Source organism: Megalops cyprinoides, chromosome 4 (assembly GCF_013368585.1).
Source record: "Megalops cyprinoides isolate fMegCyp1 chromosome 4, fMegCyp1.pri, whole genome shotgun sequence".
Lineage (NCBI taxonomy): Eukaryota > Metazoa > Chordata > Actinopteri > Elopiformes > Megalopidae > Megalops > Megalops cyprinoides.
The window spans coordinates 6,959,153-6,977,796 of NC_050586.1; the positions used below are offsets into that span (position 1 = coordinate 6,959,153).

At 44.0% G+C, this 18,644-nt stretch overlaps 2 protein-coding genes across 2 annotated transcripts; both read left to right on the top strand.

Moving 5' to 3' along the window:
- The first annotated feature begins 438 nt into the window (after positions 1-438).
- LOC118776070 (protein FAM216A-like) lies at positions 439-3,030 on the top strand. Its single transcript, XM_036526145.1, has 6 exons — positions 439-612; positions 1,056-1,096; positions 1,609-1,757; positions 2,327-2,453; positions 2,593-2,770; positions 2,997-3,030. The coding sequence occupies exons 1-6, from the start codon at positions 524-526 to the stop codon at positions 3,028-3,030; spliced, it is 618 nt and encodes a 205-aa protein (XP_036382038.1). The 5' UTR covers positions 439-523.
- A 2,080-nt stretch (positions 3,031-5,110) lies between these two features.
- rad9b (RAD9 checkpoint clamp component B) lies at positions 5,111-16,786 on the top strand. The gene is made up of 11 exons (XM_036526146.1): positions 5,111-5,144; positions 5,668-5,738; positions 6,406-6,537; positions 6,794-6,908; positions 7,674-7,773; positions 8,304-8,410; positions 8,647-8,753; positions 10,114-10,178; positions 10,561-10,692; positions 14,483-14,735; positions 16,622-16,786. Exons 1-11 carry the CDS (start codon positions 5,111-5,113, stop codon positions 16,784-16,786), a joined length of 1,281 nt encoding a protein of 426 aa, XP_036382039.1.
- The last annotated feature ends 1,858 nt before the right edge of the window (positions 16,787-18,644 follow it).

The window sequence follows — 18,644 nt, forward strand, 5'->3', positions numbered from 1 at the left end:
ATTTCTCTATATATGTAATTAGCTCTGTTCCAAAATTCTTGCTGTTCTTAATCTGTCACCATAATAGCTTTGTACTATGGATAAGCATCAAACAAAATGTACAAATAAAAACCGTTCACAATTAGTTCAATAATATTTTCAAATAGTTAATGTATGCACTGTTAATGAAACATTCAAATCCGATTAAAGCTAGCTCAAATAAAGTTATGACCTAACAAAAATTATGTATCACATGTAGACACCAAAGCTCTGGAATCAGAAATATACATTAGATATAGATAGAGGGCTTTGGGAACATCGCTACGTACACTGCTGAAAATGATGGTATTTCAAAATAAAAATCCACCCGCTTATTCAGACACGCAGGCGCGGGAGAGTCGCACTTTGTGCAGCCTACGTCCCGCTGTACTGTCACGCGAGTTTTCCGGTATGCGAGTGTGTCTGGCACACTGGAGTAACGTGAACCGCAGTAGTTAAATCTACGTGCTTAACATTTATTTCCATTTTGCGAAAAACATAAATCATGAGAAAACAAGTGACGTTCGTAGAAGAAGAAAACAGTAACGGAGACCATCTAAACCGACACGACAGCAGTCGCTACTTAGCAACGAGGTAAGGATGGATAACCTGATATCACTGCATAGGTCAGATAATCTGTGATTCCGACAGCAGAAACTAGCTAAATCCATTACTTTTTGCAAATTTCAGGCAAAGAGCTATTTTATTTTATTTATTTTATTATGCAATTTTCTATCACTGCAAATATTGCTATTATTAGACTAGTGATACACACAATGTAGCCTACTAACAGCTGTTGTGCTGTTGCCCACCTTCATGGGACGTTGAATAAATTGATTACTTTAATTTATATCTGCATTTAAATTTGCCATTTAAATCTCTATATTCACTCTGATAGTCCTGATTACTGTATTGGACAGTTAAGTATTAAATATCTCGTTTTATAACTGTACAGACATGTATTTTTCTAGTGCTTTCAGTTCATCTCAATTGGTAACATACATTTATAACTAATAGTTGATTATTGTTGTTCCTAGGTCAGCAGGACCTTACGAACCACATAGAGGGAAATATTTAGGTATGTGCTGCACATAATTGTTTATTGTACCCAGATGCCTCCATTATCAAAGACTCATTCTGTGAGTCACCGTGCAATGTGAAACGGATTTTCCACGGGGAGCTTCTGGTGTGCGGTTACCTGTCTGTAACGCTACACCTGGTGATCTGTGAATAGGGCCACTGGAAATTGACTGTAACAGGAAGCAGCCTTCCCCTCGCACGGACCTGCTGGCACAGAGAAGGGAACACAACTGTTGCCATGTTTCCAGGCCCATCACGAGGGCCCTCGCTCCAGAAATAACACATCAAAGGGACTTTTTAAAGGGACTGTGTCACACTGAACGTTCATAAATGATGTTGTTTTGTTCGTAATTAATTAAGCAGTGAAGTATTATATACATATATATATATATATATATATATATATATATATATATATATATATATATATACAGAGACAGAGAGGCTCATGCATGCTCATTCACACATTCAAACAACTGTTCTGATCTCATTTGGCTGTCAACATCACAGGTTCTCAGAGTTTGTTCAATGGTCAAGACGCCAGCACAAAGACCCGGAGGACGTCCCATTTTAAGGCAGCACCTCAGCAGCTGTCTGAAACCCAACAGATGAAAACAATACACATTCCCAAGTCCATGATGGCTGCACCTTTTCTACAGGTAATCAGGATGATGTCTTCTTTAAGCACACACCTCAGTTACACGTGCTGATTGCAGCACGATGTTCTTCGTACCTTCTGGTTGGAGAACAACTAACATGAACTCAACAATGGATGGGGCCACAACAAGCTTTCAATCACTTTTTTGCGCCAATCAAAAGATACTTATCTCCACAGCAAGGCACTGTGATTGATTCGAAATAGTGAGTTTTTTCTATATAGATATACAGATAAAAATATGGGGTCCATGAAATCTCACTGTCCCATCACTATCCATTTCAATAGCAATTCACAATACCTATTGTATGATGACAATGCTTGTATGAAGTGCCCACACAAGCAGCAAGGTTTTTTTGCACATGCTACATAAGAACACCTGAAGTAAACTATGCATTTCCTGCATACATGCATACATTCTGAAACAGAAAGTGAATGTGTCTGAACATTATCTAAATTTGGATGTTGTAACACTGGTTGAATGTATACAGAATTATTCAGGAATATCTTATTGAGTAACTGACCATTTTAAGGAAGAGCATAACTGATGATCATATCCTGTTTACCTTCCAGCATCCTGGCCTGACACATGGACAGAAACGCTACCTGTACAGCATTGCCAATGTCTACAGCACAGATCATATGAGGAAACTAATGAAACGGCACTACCTGAATGTGCTAAATCAGTGCATTAGAGCAGGTATGGTACTCAATCATACTTAAAATAACTGGATGGAAAGTGGCAAGGACTGTATATTTGATTGTTATTCTCATTGTCATTGATTATATGGTCAATTATAACTTTACAAAATCAGGTTTTTATCTGGGTTTGTTTCTAGGTCAGAATGGATTAGCAGAAAACAGGACTCAACAGCTCAAAAAGAAGCAGGCATTTGAATGGGGCAGTAAGACAGATTCCCGATCACAAGAAAAAGCAAAACCAAATGGGGACAGACACACAGCTGCCAGGAATTCTGGGAAGATCATCCTACCCAGCATTGCTAACAGTCAGAGCAGGTGAGCAGAGAAACCATTCCAAGGAGTCTTAATGAAGATTGAAATTCTTCTAGAGAAGACAGTGTGTTCATTTTAAATTCAATAAACATGACATTTCACTGATTTGTTTTCTCAGTACTTGTAATATTACAATAAGCAAAATACTATTTATTATTATTATATATTTATTATATATTATATTATTTTATTTATTATTGTGCCCTGTGTTTTGTGGCCTGATTTACAGGACAACATCCACTACATCATATGAAAGAACTTAAGACAAATGCATACGTGGCACAAAATGGATCTGTGAAAGGCAAGGTGTTTTGAATGCACAAAATGTACATAAAGACATGGATAACAGAGTAGCTCTACTGGTTCTGTATAGCTACTGCTATAGACATGTGCTGCAGATGTGGATACAGCTACTACTGCTATAGATATGGCTACTTTATGTTGTTAGCCTTTGAAAAGACAGTGACCACCTTTGTATTTTTTTTCTGGGGTGCTCACATTAGAATGTTTTTCAGGTACAAAACGATGGGAGGACCCCCCTGAGAAACGAGAAAAGACTGAAGTAGAGGTCCTGAGGGAAAACATGAGTTCTTTGTCAATAGAACAGGAGGAAATCCTCTCAGAAACCTTAACAGACGCATCATGAAAGGAACGAGAATCTGAGGTGCGTTCAAATTCGGCAAACTGAGGCGAACGTTCCAGGCGAACGGCTTTTCTTTCAACTTTTAAATTTGAACGGTTTTGTGTGAACATTCCGAATTGTTCGGTCTCCCTTAGTCCAGCGCCCATGTCCGTCCGCCAAGAACTAACTCCTCAGACGGTTTGTGTGTGTGTTTGCAAATGTTCGCAGTGAACTCAAAGCGAACGGAAAACATTCGCAAACGTTTGCCTTTGTTCGCTAATTTGAACGCACCCTTGTACTTTACAAAACATACAGAGTAAGTAGGGTGGACTAATGAGAATTTATTTCAATGTACATAGCACAACAATATAATTAAATAAACTACCAAAGATGAACAGTGTGCTAAATGTGATTCTGTTTGTAATAACACAATATCACAAGCAGTGCTTGATGTAGTGCTGTCAGGTCAGCTTTAGTTGTACTGTGTGATGTAAGTAAAATGAGTGTGTACACTCATTAGGGATTTACATCCCTCCCTATTACAGGCTACAACACTGGATCACAAGTGCGTCTCTGCCAGCTCATGAATAGAGTTGCTGAGGTCTTTAGCAACTGCTGTATCCAAGTGATGATTGTTTCTTCTGAGCTTCCACCCACCCTGAACTGAGTGACATATTGAAAAATACAGGTGCAGATTTTGAGGTCTTTCTAAGGGCAGAGCATATGGTAATGTGATAAATTACAATCACAAAATAAGAACTCTTGGATACCAATGGATGGTGTCGTTACATTTCGAACTGTTTAGTACGCAGCATGTCAGTTTTTTGCATTTCGGGAAATATGTTAATGGTCTCGGTCTGTATTACGTTTCTTAGCATTCATAGTGCTCCTATCGGCAGAAGTGCTCCAAATAAAAACAGTATATGAGTCAGTGTTGCTAACAGTATGCGATGCTGAACAATGACAATGTCTGAGTTGACATGGAATGTTGCAGTGTACCTGTAGTCCACTGGGTGGCGCAATGCACCCACCAATCCCCCGTTACAACTGCGGGTAGAATTCGCCAAACTCCCGATGGTTTGTTAATGCAGGAATATACAAGAATACACAATTCCTTTACATTAAGTTCTGTTTATATCTTTAAATATCTCGTAAGGAAAAAATAAAATAAAAGTTTCATACAGAATATCTTAAACTAACTTTTTTTTTTTTTTTTGGTCAAAAAAACTGATGTCATGAGCTAGTTGGATAAGAGCTGAAGTGGAAAACCGTGGGACCATGATGATTGGACTCCCGGGACCCCGTATCGTGCATGCACAGCTCAATGACAAAACGGTGGCGAGCTAAGTAGGCCTCACGAGAAAGAGAGGATGAAGACTGTGACGTTAGGGACGACTAATATACCCGGTTGATGTTCACTTCCGACATGTCGCACCCGCCTCAGGTCTCCTGGAGCACCTGCAAACGAGCGCGCCAGGAGGTTATAGCCACACAGACCTAATGTAACAGCGGCCGCGTGCCGTGGTCATTTGTAATTCAGACAGCAAAAAATCGCCAGTAACGTTAATACGTGGATGTTTCCCTCACAGACCTTTTCAGGGGACTCCTAGTCAGCCAGCGGTAGCAGTTTCTCCCTGTAGTTAAAGAGTACAACTAGCTACGTTTAACTGCCGTTTAACCTGGGTTAAAATCGCCAAAATCTGACTTACCAACTGTCCAATATGAAGTGCGTCATCGAAAGAAATGGCGTAAAAGGTAGGCTGGGAAATTAGTTAGCTCCGTTAGCTGGGTTGTCAGCCGTCAAAGCTGGCCAGTTTAATGATATATTGTATACTGTCGCTGTCAGTAAATATGTTGGAAATACGCAAAATATCCATAATTTTCAGAACCTTGAAAAGAAAATATATTATTACGGTTTGGCTTGGTAGCTTGCTAACGGATTGTAAGTGATCTAATATGACCTAGTAAGTGACCCAGTCAGCTGTGATGAAAGGGCTTATGAGGGAAAGTATTTTTAAAACTGTCACCTGTTTTTTTTTTTTTTTGTTTGTTTTTTTTTTTCAATTAAATTTATTAAAATGTGGGTTTCATTTCATTAACATTGCACTGACTGTGAAATATAACTCCAGTTACCTCATAAGTCATTGAGTCGCAACTCCTGTTAGCTGTCTAAAATACCGTGAGAAGGAAAAAGGTAACGCGGGCAGTTGAGAGTTTGCTAATACGTAGCTTTGTAAGAAAGCGAGCCTGCGTCTCTTTCGCTGCTGTGTGCTGGCAGCATTTGGGAAGGCCCTTCATGCACTGGCGCGCATCGGCGAGGAGCTCTGGCTGGACCCGTTGGAGAAAGGAGTAAGTGACCTCAAGAGTGTGCTCTCACTGAACCAGAAGAATAAGAAACAAAAATGGTTTTCCAAGAAGACTGTGTACGTTACACTGAAACAAGTTTACCAAGATCTTCACGGGCCATTTCCCTCATGTTAAGCTAGCTCCGTAAGGTTTCAAAATAAAGCAAAATGTCTGTTTAGCATATAAATTGTGCATGGTCATTTGGTCAGATTATAGCATTTAGACACAAAAAGTACAGTGGGTTTCCAGTGTGCCTGTTCAGTTAGAAGTTAGACTTCTATCACGTGTGCAGTACAGTGCAGGGGCAGCAGTGTGGTGTCGTGGTAAGCAGCAGGGCTGGTAGGAGAATGGTTGCTGTTGTACACTTGGGCAAAGTACTTAACCCACAATTGCCTCAGTAAATATCCAGCTGTATAAATGGATGACATTGTAACATTAAGTTGGTCTGGACTAGAGCGTCTGCTAAATGACAATAATGTAATGTAACAGTCATGGGAAAATGCACACACGTGCGATATTTACATAAAACGTTCCAAAATTTAATTCATTTCCTAAAACTGCACCAAGTGCAGGCTGCAGACAACAGAGACCAGAATGTTAATTAAGTTAGTTAAGTCTCAACCGATGCTGTGGTGCAGTGTTCACTCTTTCCCTCTCCTGTCCTCTGTAGCTGGCCGTGAGGTCAGTGAACATGACCCACTCTGCATACGGCTGCTTCCTGTTCTCACCGCTGTTCTTCCAGGAGTACAAACCAGGCACGCCCCCGAACTCAGGGGCCAGGAAGTGCAAACTGACCATGAAGGTACAGGACAGACTGAGACACGAGAAATCAGATGCAGCTCAGCCCGTTTAAGAAAACCACATCTGTTGTCATGAGTAGAGGGTTTAATGCTCATCTGAAGTCATTCAGACATGCTGTTGCTTGAATGCGATTGGGCAAGCATCACTGCTATAGGTGTGAAACAACTGTCTGGGTACTGGTACTGTGAATAGGAAGGAGTGTTACCCCGGTTTGAAGGAGTAATAGGTGTAACAGGTGCGTATTTCCTTTGTTATAGTCTGTGCTGCCGCTTTTCCGTTGCCTAGCTACCATTGAGCGAAATGTGGAGAGGTGCAAAATATCCATCAGCATCCCTGAGTGCAGAGTGATATTCCAGTTTTTCTGCAGGCACGGTAGGTAGGCTTAGGAGTATACAGCGCAGAGGGCAGAAAAAAAGATGTTGATATGTCAGACAGGAAACTAGGTACTAAAAAGAGGATTCAACAGCAATTTGTAGTGTAATAAGTGGATAAAAAATTTCACCCAGAAATAACTTTGAAATTTTTAATAATTAAATAATTTTAAAATTGTGGCCCCTATACAATCAGATGCCTCATAGAAAATGTGTATGATAACAGATGGACCAAATTTTAGTCTATAAAAACTTAGGCATAGGTGATATGTATTGAAAAGTACAACCTTGTGCAATATAGGCAGGGTTTATTTTAGTCAGAATCAGTCTCATGTCTCATTTTGTAATTGCCCTTGAAGTTGCCCTGCAAAATTCAGGTGGTGTCAAATGGCACATTTTGTAGACACTAGGGGGCAGTGTGTCCTTTGTGGTCCTCATAAGAATTCCAATGAGTGCATTTCAGGTTAATTTTCTACAAGTGTTCCAAACTTTTCTTCTGATTATGCAGGACAGAGAGTGGTGTGACCAATCAAGAACTCTTCAGATGTACCCTGATTACCTTTTTTTCTTTTCTCTTTTGATATTAAAATCATAGCAGGGCCATGTGTCATTGAATCTCCTTAGCTAAAACACCTAAGTACAATGTGTCTGCTAATTGTATAGCACAGCTATATACAACGTTTGTTTGTATTAGACATTGTCTGTATAAAATTGGAGGATAATTATAGTAGAGTTTAGCACAGTTTACTGGTATTTTGTACAACAGGTATCACCAAAACTCACAACCTGGGTTTCCAGGAGTGTGAGGCACTCCAGGCTGTGTTTCCTGCTCATCTTTGTCCCAATGTGCTGAAAGCCCAGGCCAGGTGAGCAGGAGTCAAGGGGGATACATCTCTGTTTAGGTGACGACAGTTAAATGCTTTCCATAAGGATTTTACAAATATACATTTCACTAAAGCAGTTCATACAGGGGCAGGTGTCCATTTATGGTGTCCATTTATCCTCTTTTGTGAGAAAAAAAGGGTTTTGATATATGTCAGTAGTATGTAGATGCAGACAAGCTGATTTCATTTTTTTTACCCTTGAAATATACCCGTGAGTCATACACAAATCACCTACTTGGCGTTACAAAAATAGTCATGTTATTTTGCAAGTAGATGAAATTCGTTGTCGCCTTATTTTTTCTTTTCCCATTAGGTTTCAGAATTAGATTTTCGTAAACAAGCACTCTGGCATTCATACCAGTGACAAATGAAGCCCATCACTCACAAAGAGCAGAAATCGGTTGTACTGAGTCGTGTTTTTCTTTAGGATTTAAATAGATGTGTCAGAGAGTGTCTGTATGTGAAAATTACATAACAACATTCCCACCTTCTTTCTCCACTTTTTTCACCAGACTTCTTGGTGACATCGTGATGCACTTCCCTGTCTCTCAAGAGGAGGTTACTCTGAGTCTGACTCCTGTGAGGGTCAGTTTGAAGAATTTCTGTGAGGAGGAAAAGGGTAAGAGGTGCTTCTGCTTTGTAGTTCTGTATACGGAGTAAATCAGGGCCATTAGCAGATTGACTGTTGACTCATTAATCATTTGGGTTTTTTATCACCGGGAAATTTAAAATGCTTTCAAAGCAAGTTCAGCAGAAATTGAAATGGGAAACTGTCACAGAGTGTGCCTTGAGTAACTGCTGCTGCTGTTCATGGTACGTCTAGTCTGGTGACAGCCTGTTTATTTGGGGGGCCAGATCTCATGAGGACCGTGCACACAGAGATGTCCCTTCACCCTGAAGAGTTTGACTATTTCCAGGTCGGAGTGCACTCAGACATAACCTTCTGCCTGAAGGAGCTGAGGGTAAGGGGTTATTTTAGGAAGGGTATTTTCTTTTTATGAGGGCTTATTTATGGCCCTGGACCTAAATGTTCAGGAGACGTTGTACCTAAATATCATGTTCGGCTGAACCCACACCAGACGACTGGGCATTATTAGTTGGTACAGTGTGTGATCTAAAAAAAAAATTTGTTATTCCCACATACGCAGAAATTGAAATGCCACATAACAGTTGAGGTTCTCTCAGTTCACTGGCACAGGTCATATTGGTGGCATGGGTATCTTGTAGCTGACTACCAAACACAACAAAAACAAACTGAACTATGTACACATTTCTACGTCAATCAATTCAGTGCTAATATATCAATTTTTGGAGTAATGTACTCTAGATAAAGATCACGGAAATAAAACAGGACAAAGGAAATCTGGCAGATATGGACTGTTCATAACAGGTTAAAAACACTTGATTCTGGAATAAGGAGTCATGCTTTTCATCATTCTAAAGATCTCAGGTATTGTTATTTCTCTGTTTGCACATCGTCGTCCAGGTTACTTGGCGTTTCATTCATAAACACAGAGCAACGAGTGAAGTCATCCCTCAGCTTAAGTTACATCTGATTAGGTCTGTATTGTTTGTACTGTACTGTAGGTCTGTACTGTATTGCATCTGAGGCGTTTACAACAAGCAGACGTTGGCCTCTCTTATAGTCTGTCAGTTGGGTCATTCAGATGGCGTGCCTGAGGGTCTGAAGGCCCCTCACCCCCCTGTGACCGAAGGACAAAACATATTTGTCGTTAATCATAAACCTCAGTCCAGGTAGGCCCGATTCTGATTGTCCCCAGTCCCACGCCCTTTGCCCCCATTCTACAGAGCGTGTTTGATCAGCACATGCTACGGGACGCCCCCCCGCCGAGCACAGCCTCTCATTACACGCCACCAGCGTAGAACCCCCCCCGTACGCAGTGCTGCGTGATCCCGTCCGGTGCTGATTCCCTCCGGCAGGTGGACCTGGCCTCGCATAATTGAGCTGCCTACCTGTCACATTGAGTTACAGGGGACGCCCCGCGTTCGGGGGGAGACGCTGGTGCCAGGGCAGTAAAGCACAGCGAACACATGACTGCCCTTTTCACGGTGATTTAACACGCACCCTGAGACAGGTGGGGGGGGGGGTTCAGGGAACCCAGCGAGCTTAACCTGCCCTTGGTCATCTGCATGTCCGTGTGAGAGAGCGGCAGTGAAACAGGCGCATAGGTTGGCATAGGTTGGCGGAGGACAGAATGCACTGGTTTGCACAGGACCTCCACTGCCTTGGATGTCAGCCTGTACACACCCCTCCACCCCTGCCTGTAACCGGTTTTGAATAATGAGTCTGTGTCCCTTTAGGGCTTGCTGTCCTTCGCTGAGTCCCACTGCCTGCCTGTGACCATCCACTTTGGGACACCTGGGAAGTAAGCATATTCCAGAACGTGTTAGATTAATGGTTGTAAACTCCTGGCCCGGGCTCAGTGGCTGCCTACTGCCCAGCATTGTGGTCCACTTAAGTGGTGGGAAAAAGGCAGTTTTGCCCTTTGAATCAGTGAGACGATTGGTCAGCTTCACCTCAGTTGAGTAGTCCATGGAGGCAGGGACATAGACCTCCGACGCTCCCTGTCAGCTTTGGTTAGGTCTCATCTGCGGGCGAATTCAGGCAGGTGCTGGAACAGGCGACCAGGCAAAGAGCATACAGGCTACGCTAACGTTCATTGCATGTTAGTGCTGATGAATGTTAGCATTCATTACATTAACATCAGTGTTAGTGAGGTTTGGGGTTGGTGTCGTTCTCTCTCTCAGGCCGGTGTCCTTCTCTGTGGAGGACATGGTGCTGGAAGCCACCTTTGTGCTGGCCACTCTGGCTGACCCTGAGGAGACGACCCCTCCCCACACCCCAGCCCAGGCCCAGGCCACGCCCGCTGCTACACCAAGGTAACTGTCACCACCCTCACAAACTGTCCTCCAACCTCCATCTCCTCCTCAGGGGCCAATATTATTATAAGGACTGGAAGCGTTGCATAGAAATAGAATAGAATGGAAATTTCCTTCATCAAATGTCCGGCCGTTTAAATAGATGGCGTGCAAGAGATTGTAGGTTGCTCTGGATAAGAGCGTCCACTAAGCAAATAATGCAATCTAAGGATGACCGGGCTTATTTCACAGAAAAGGTGATGGCGTGAGACACGTGGGAGCTCTGTCAGCTGTCAGTACCCTGAGGGCGGGCGTGATTCAGAAAGGGCTCACGCAAACACACAGCCTCACACAACTGCATGAACAAAGAATTAATAATTCAACACTAAAATAACTAAATAAATAAATAAATAAATCCACTCCACTGCCCTCTGACAACCACATCTTGTGGAAGCCAGCAGGCGTTTTGTCTAGACCCGGTCATCCACTTAACCTGCTGGAGCTCTCAGTGGGTGGCAGGGGTTGAACGCAGGCTTACCGTGGCTCTGAAGCAGGGCAGGTGTCCGTCTATCTGGGGCACGGGAGTTCTCTGGCAGGGCCCTTAGGTCATAATGACCCGAAAACCTTCCATGGCCCTGTTAGCATCTGCGCTGTGCTGTGTGCCAGGGAGGAGGCTTGTGCTAGACCCAACCAGCCTGCCAAGCATGAGTGAACACCAGGGTCGCCTGTGCACCCTGCGTGTGAGCTGACAGAGTCAGCGCTGAACTGGCACTCATACCAATGTATGGTTCAGTTCTTACTTATTCACCCTGAAGAGAAGGCCAATAGAGAAAGTTCCCCAGTGGGGGTGTATCTCTGTTTCCCTGTGCCCAAACTTGCAGCTTTCAAAATAACAGCCAATGGAGCATGATTTTACTTGACCTGCGTCAACCACTGTAGAAAATCACAGGGCTTTTCCTCCCCTCAGTCTAAAAATACTCAGGAAAATCAGTAGATGGGGATTTACTCAGCTAATTTCTATTTGTAAAGACTCGCGTGCACAAATCCTGTGTGATGTGTTCACAATAGCAGCGCTAACAATAGCTCCTTAGCAGACAGGCAGGCAGGAAAATTAGATTCAGTTCAGCAGCAGTATATATATATCAGGCATACGGAAACAGTTGTTGGAACACCAGTAATTAGTCAACATTATTTTCTCACTCTCTGTGACAAGTGTCAAAGTTTCCTCTACGGCAGTGTTTCTCTACCCTGCTCCTGGAGGACCGCTGTCCTGCATATCTTCTATCTATCCTTGCTCTACCTACCTGACTGAGCTCATCAGTAGCACTTTTGATTAGCTGAGCACACCTGATTTAATTAAGCAGCAAGGACAGATAGAAGATATGCAGGACAGCAAGGATAGATAGAAGATATGCAGGACAGGGGGCCTCCAGGAGCAGGATTGAGAAACACTGCTCTACAGTACTCTTGTGGTGTTTGCGGCTCATGCTCTGGGACAAGCCGTGACATGGCTGACCGTTCTTTGTGCAACCAGGGCTTATTTCAAAGCCCAGCTTGCTGGTCAGGGTAAGGACAGAGCATTACGCTGCCCGCAGACTGAGCTTTGCTGGCAGCAGTTCATCCGTGATGGCCTCAATTATTGCAGTGGGTGTCCGCACTAGAATCGTGCAGCTCAAGCGACTTCTGGGGTCTGTGGGTTGATGTGTTAGCACTGACTGTATCTCAGCCCTTGGAGGGTAGGGGTGACTGAGCAGTGTGACAGATACACCGGGATCGGCAGGGAGCAAGGCGAAGGTTGCCTGGCGACAGTGGTGGCTGTGCAGAAGGCACAGCTGATTTTATCGGAATGTGTGACTATTTTTTTTTTTGTGCAACCATGGCGAAAATGGGCCCTTTGGTGTGAAAAGCATGTGAGACAGACGGAGGCGTGTGTGTGTGTGTGTGTGTGGGGCGGGGGGGTCGTGTGCCCACGTGCGGGTGGACTGAGAATGATCCTTCAGCGTCCCTGGCTGGACCAGGGCCAGCGCCACCAGAGGCCTGTAGAGGGCGTTGTGGGAAGAGGCGCCTTTTTACCGCCTCTCCCTCCCATACTCACACGCACGCCTGCACGTGCCACTGCAATCTCTCACGCGGCACAAGCTCAGGCATGCACACACACACGGCCGGATTATCTACACGCTTAGGCAACTCGGCAGATCATGCAAGCACACACACACAAACACACACGTATACGCACTCATATTCTGCCCCTAAGTAGAATCTGAGTATGGTAGTGTTCTCACTTATCTTTACCAAAGGATATTCCTGAAGGTGCTGTTGTAAGTCTCAAAGTCCATTTACCCATATTGAAAAACAATATTGAACAGACACATTAAACTCAAGACAGGAAGGAATACAGATATTTACATTATTCTGTGTTCAGTTCATTTACTGAGATAGAATACTTTTTTGCTGATTTCACAATACATTTTTAACTTATATTAAATGGTTGTCAAAAACCGTTCATGGAATTTCTAATCCAGATTATTTAAGGGAAGAATCTATATTGGGAAGGATTCTCATGTACAAATGTCTTGGATATGATTTCTGCTTAAGCATGGAATTAGAATCTGGCTTGTGACTCACGACTATAGGTGAACTGAAGCACGAGTAAAGTTGCTCAACTCACTCTCAGATCTTCAGAAGCTCTCTCACAGAGTTTGCTGTAAAGGATGCATCCTGGGTTTGAAAGGGACGGTGTGTGACTGACAGATCTAGCAAGACGTGAGCATCTTACAAAGGGCAGCAGCAGCACTGGGCTGGCGTCAGAGCTGCAGTGGGACAGAGTGACAAGGAGCATAAGGCAGCAGTGTAGCATAATGGTGAGACTCAGGGCTCATAAATGAAAGGCTGCTGGTTTGATTCCCTGCTGCGGCACTTCTGCCGTACACTGGGGCAAGGTACTTAACCCATAATATTCAGCTGTGTAAATTGATTACATGTAGAAACTGTAATCTGTGTAAGTCGCTGTGCATAAAGGCATCTGCTACATGACAATAATGTAATGTAAAGGGGCAGGTCTGGTCACTCAAAGGTTGCTGGCTCGATTCCCAGCTAGAGCAGGGCTGAGGTACCCCTGAGCAGGGCACTTTACCTGAAGTGCCTCAGTAAATATCCAGCTGTATAAATTGCTAACAAATCTAAATTGCTTTGGATTAGGGTGTAAATTGTAACAGGTAGGGGAAATTTTTAAAAATTTGAAATCAAACAAAATTAAACCATAGTGAAAACAACAAAATTACTATAACCCATTGCAAACTCAGACCTTCAGACAAGAACATTACAAATTCTATGTTGTTGAAATAAACAAAAACGTTCCTCTTAAAAGCCATGGGACATGGTTTTTATGAATAAAACATGTTTTTATTCCAAGAATTTAGCAGTATGCTGACCTGCCTTTGGCCTTAATGAGTGCTTCAGTGCATTGTGGGACACGCTTTATTAATTCCTGGTAGTAAGCTCCATTACTGAAGTGGGCCATGTTGGCTTTGCACTTGTTCTACATTACAGTTCATCTGACAGATGTTCTGTGGTGTTAAGGTTGGGGCTCTGTGCAGGCCACTGCAGTGTTGTGATGTTACTCTCTTCAGACCAGGCGTCATCACACCCACAGTCACACCCGTTTTCCTGCAGATGAGGTGTCCCTTCACTAGTGATAGGATGGTGTACAATGGGTGGGTACGGTGTTGAGTAGATTAAGCAGAGCCTGCAGAGGAGGGAGGGACTGCACTCAGACAGTGACAGACGTTTCTTTTCGTTTCTTTTCCTGCAGTCTGCCCGTGTCCCCTGTTCCTGCTGAGGCCGACATCCCGCTCCACCCAGGGTGTGCGGGGGAGCTGATCGCCTCCAGCCAGGGCAGCCCTGTTTTCAATGGGCCGGCCCACATGAGAGACCTCCTCAGCCTGCACCAAGTGGGCGGGGTCAGTGAGGAGGGAGAGGTCAGAGGTCAGGGTGAGCCCAGGCTACAGGAACACATGCACATGGAGGCTGCCACGCCCACACCTGTCCCCTCAGCCACCTTGAAGGTACGGCATATGACTGACAGATGTGAGTTTGCTTATACCATTGTGCCGAGAGGGTTAAGGCATATTCCTGCTGTTCTTGTTCTACTAAGCCGACAGAGTATAAATCAGGATTCGTGCATTTTAATCTTCAAAGCTCCATATGCCAAACAAGGTGATTGACTGTTGGGGCTGGAGGGAGGTGGATTTAGGGGTTTTGTTAGTATCTCACGGTGCACAGAAAAAGTAATTAGCGTTTTGTAAACAAGGGTATCGATTTCACTCGTATGCCAAGGAAAGCAATTTCTAATGTGATTTTAAGTACATCAGGTTGAGTCTGCCTTCAAGTGAATATCAAGCGTCCCGATACTATCCACCACTATCAACCCGTCTTATCCAACTCCACTGTTTACCAACCACCTACGTAACGCAAATCAACCATTTTGTTGTGCCAGACCTCTGTTGCAGTGAAAAGTTGAAGTTTGCTGTTTGAAGGTGTATCGTATTAGTTGTCCTATACGCTGTAAGTTATACAAATCTGATAGTACTGTGTCCCCAAACAGACCTTGCTTTCAGCTGAGAACTGAGAACTGTCTCATTGTGGAACTGTACACATCCTGTCCCCGTACTGTCGCTATACTTACTGTATGCACTTTTGTAAGTCGCTGGATGGATGTTCGTGCCCGGCCAGTTTGAAAGCGCCTGGTTTAATGTTACACTGTGCAAAGCCACACGCCCTTCCACTCCAGGGGCACACTCAGTGCACTTTTGGAGAAGTGGAAAATCACTGGCAAGGATAAACAGCCTCCCGTGAGCGGTAACCACACCTCCCAGATTCTGGTACCTCCGGTGGTATGACATAACTGCAGCCTTTGAAATGCTGCGCGTACGCCCGGGTGGTTCCCACTCACTCAGTGCATACAGGTTACATGAATGACAAGCGGACGCCTCCGGTTGTGTGCACAGAGATGTATTGCCGGCATGTAAAGATGTTTGTGTTCCTCTCCAGCCGGCTCCTCCCGCACAGGGGTCTGCATCCGGGGTATTGTTTTTACCAAACAACCATTGACCTATCTTTGCATGTCAGGCAGTGTGCATTCTGCCTGCTTATGCAAAGCCCCCAGCCTGACCTTGAAACCAGGTGCTTAGTGATATACTGGAAAGAGGGATTTTGTTCCCCTCCCTCTCTCCTCCTTTGAGGCGTTGTTGCCTGGGAAGACGGTGTGAAGGTTAGCTGTGATTACCGGCTGTGCTCTGCGACAGGGACACAGGTGTCACTGGAGCAGCTGCTCCTTGCTCCTGTCCGCTGTGGCGGAACGAAACCCTCTGTCCTCTCCTCTTCTTTCAGCTCCAGCCCCAGGTGGCCCTCTGGACTTTCACTTTTGCTTGTTTGGTTTTTTCTATTAATGGAATCGAGCACCGCATCTGTGGAACATGTCTGCGCTTTTTAAAATCAGCAGCGTCAGATTTGATTGTTTTTAAGTCGTAATCATCATATTTAAGATTGTTGGAAAGCATGAAATCGTTCACAGCTTATCAGTCATCTGTCAGGCTATACATTGTGTGTTACAGGTGTGCTGGTGCATGGCAGGCTTGCACTGCATGCTGGGAGAATACTCTTTCATTAGTGTTGCATGAAAGGCCTCCTAGGAGCATTGCATCCTACACTGAGTGTGAGCTGGCAGTGGTGTGGTGTAGCAGTACAGAGGAGGGCCTGTAACCCAAAGGTTGCAGGTTTGATTCCCAGAAGAGACATAGCTGTTGTACCCTTATGTTTAATCCAAATTGCCTCGGTAAATATCCAGATGGAGGATATGCAAACTGTGCAAGCGGGTCCTGCGTGTGCTAAGCAAATGTGTAATGCGGTACGTCCGGCTGCGGTGTGTGAGATTTCGCCCCCTCTGCTGCAGTTCCGTTCCCTTCTCTTCGGCGCCCTGTCCAGTCCGCAGCCCACCGGACGGGTCCCGGTGCCGCCCAGTCTGGCGTGTGCCAGCGACACGGAGGAGGAGCCGGGAGAGGACAAGGGCACCCTCTCCCCAAAAACACTGACTGTCACAGAATGCAGAGAGATCTGATCTCCAGTGCCCTGCGGGAGCTTGGTTTATGTAGGGTCAGTCAATCCACAGAGTGCTGCTGTGTTAACTGCTGTCACAATTTTCTGTTCTATGTTGAGTGTTCATCATGTTAAATAACCAGTTTTTGAACAGTATTTTATATGGGAGGTGTTGTTTACCCCCTGTTCACTGACAGATCGCCTGCAGCGTGCCTGTCTTTTCTTATGTAATTACGTTAAAATAAGGTCTCACAGTTCCCCAGCATCACATCAAGTTCAAGTACATTCTTGTGTAAGACTTTGTAATCGAGCTAAAATGCTTTTATATAATTAAATGTTTTATGCGTAATGAAAAGTTTGGAACTCAGTGGGTAAATGGGTGGAGCCAGCACTGTAGGCAGGCAGGAGTGGATTTTCATGTTTAAATTATAAACAGACCCCTGTAGATGATAAGTGAAATTATTTGAAACAGGCCCGACATCTGACCTCTGCGGTGGCACACATGGTGCCTTATCAAAATCTGGGTGAACGAGTTCACCTGCGCAGCAATTCCCTGCAGTCCGCCTCAACACAACTCGACATGTCGTGGCACAGTGTTTTAGTACTGCGCCAATACTTTAACACTGTTCAGAACAGTCAGGGTTCATTGTGTATGTGTGTGTGTGTGTGTGTGTTAAGGGTGGGGGGTATTCTACCGACCCGACAACTCTTATAAGCCTTTGGAAAATGCATCCTCATAGAAAGTTGTGCTATACTGTCTGTGTTAACTGTGTGTGTGTGTGGCAGGGGGTAGGGAGGATGGGGGATTTCTGAAGGCAGTAAAGGAATAAGGTGTATTCACCTCACCGTTTTTTTTCCCTAAAACATCCATCAACCTGGCCTTCCCACCCCTACTCGTTCATTTTCTCCTTTGTATCAACACACAAGCAAACGTGCTTTCAGAAATATTGTCTGGCTTGATGAGTTTGGTTACCGTGAGAACAGGATTTATCCCCCCAAAAAAAAAAAACAACGGTGCAGAGCTCCAGTACCGTCGAATATGGCCTGAAAGTGCTGTACGGAGGTTTGCTGGCTTGGTTTAAGGCCCATGTGTTTATAGTAGTGTCTCATGGTTTGGCCAGGGACTGTGGAATGTATGACTAAACAGACAAGATTCTTTGGGTGGGTCCACTGTGGGTATGAGCGTGAGAGACGATATAGCATTGTACACAGTGTTCGGCAACGGCAGGGAAAACATCCTGCCTTCAGCTCAACTGATCCAGGATCAGAGGAATAGTAGGTGAGTCAGAGCTGGGGGAAAATGTGACAGCGCATTCTTGTCTCCAGATCTTGTCTTCCCTTACTACAGAGTTGAAACTGAACACTGAGATGAACTGGGTGGCAGTGTGTCCCTTAAGGTTACAGGGGACCAGATTACAAAGTTTCATGTTCAAACCTTAGATGTCGACTCAGGTTCCTGTCCTTGAGTAAGGAACTTAAATTGCTTCAGTGAATCCAGCTTTTCCTTTCTCTTTTGTCTGTCTTTCATCTATATATGCAAGTAGATGGAAGTGGATATATTATAAAGAAAATAATATTTAAAGAAACCCTAAGCAAACCAACTTGCTGTGGAGAAGGACAGCTGCTTCACTTGTAAGCAAATTTTCTTTCAGCTTCAGTTTCTAGTGGTAACTGCTTTTAACACTGCATCTTTGGGGTGGGGGTAGTGATACTTTTGTGAGAGAAAATTACATTACAGAGGAATTTTTCACTCATTTTGCAAGTGGAAGATGAAAGTATAGTCCACAAGCATTAAGACATTCTGTTAATCTGAAGATATTTTGGCTGTGTTAAAAAAAAAAAAAAAAACAAGAATCATGTAGTTTAGTATAAATACTATA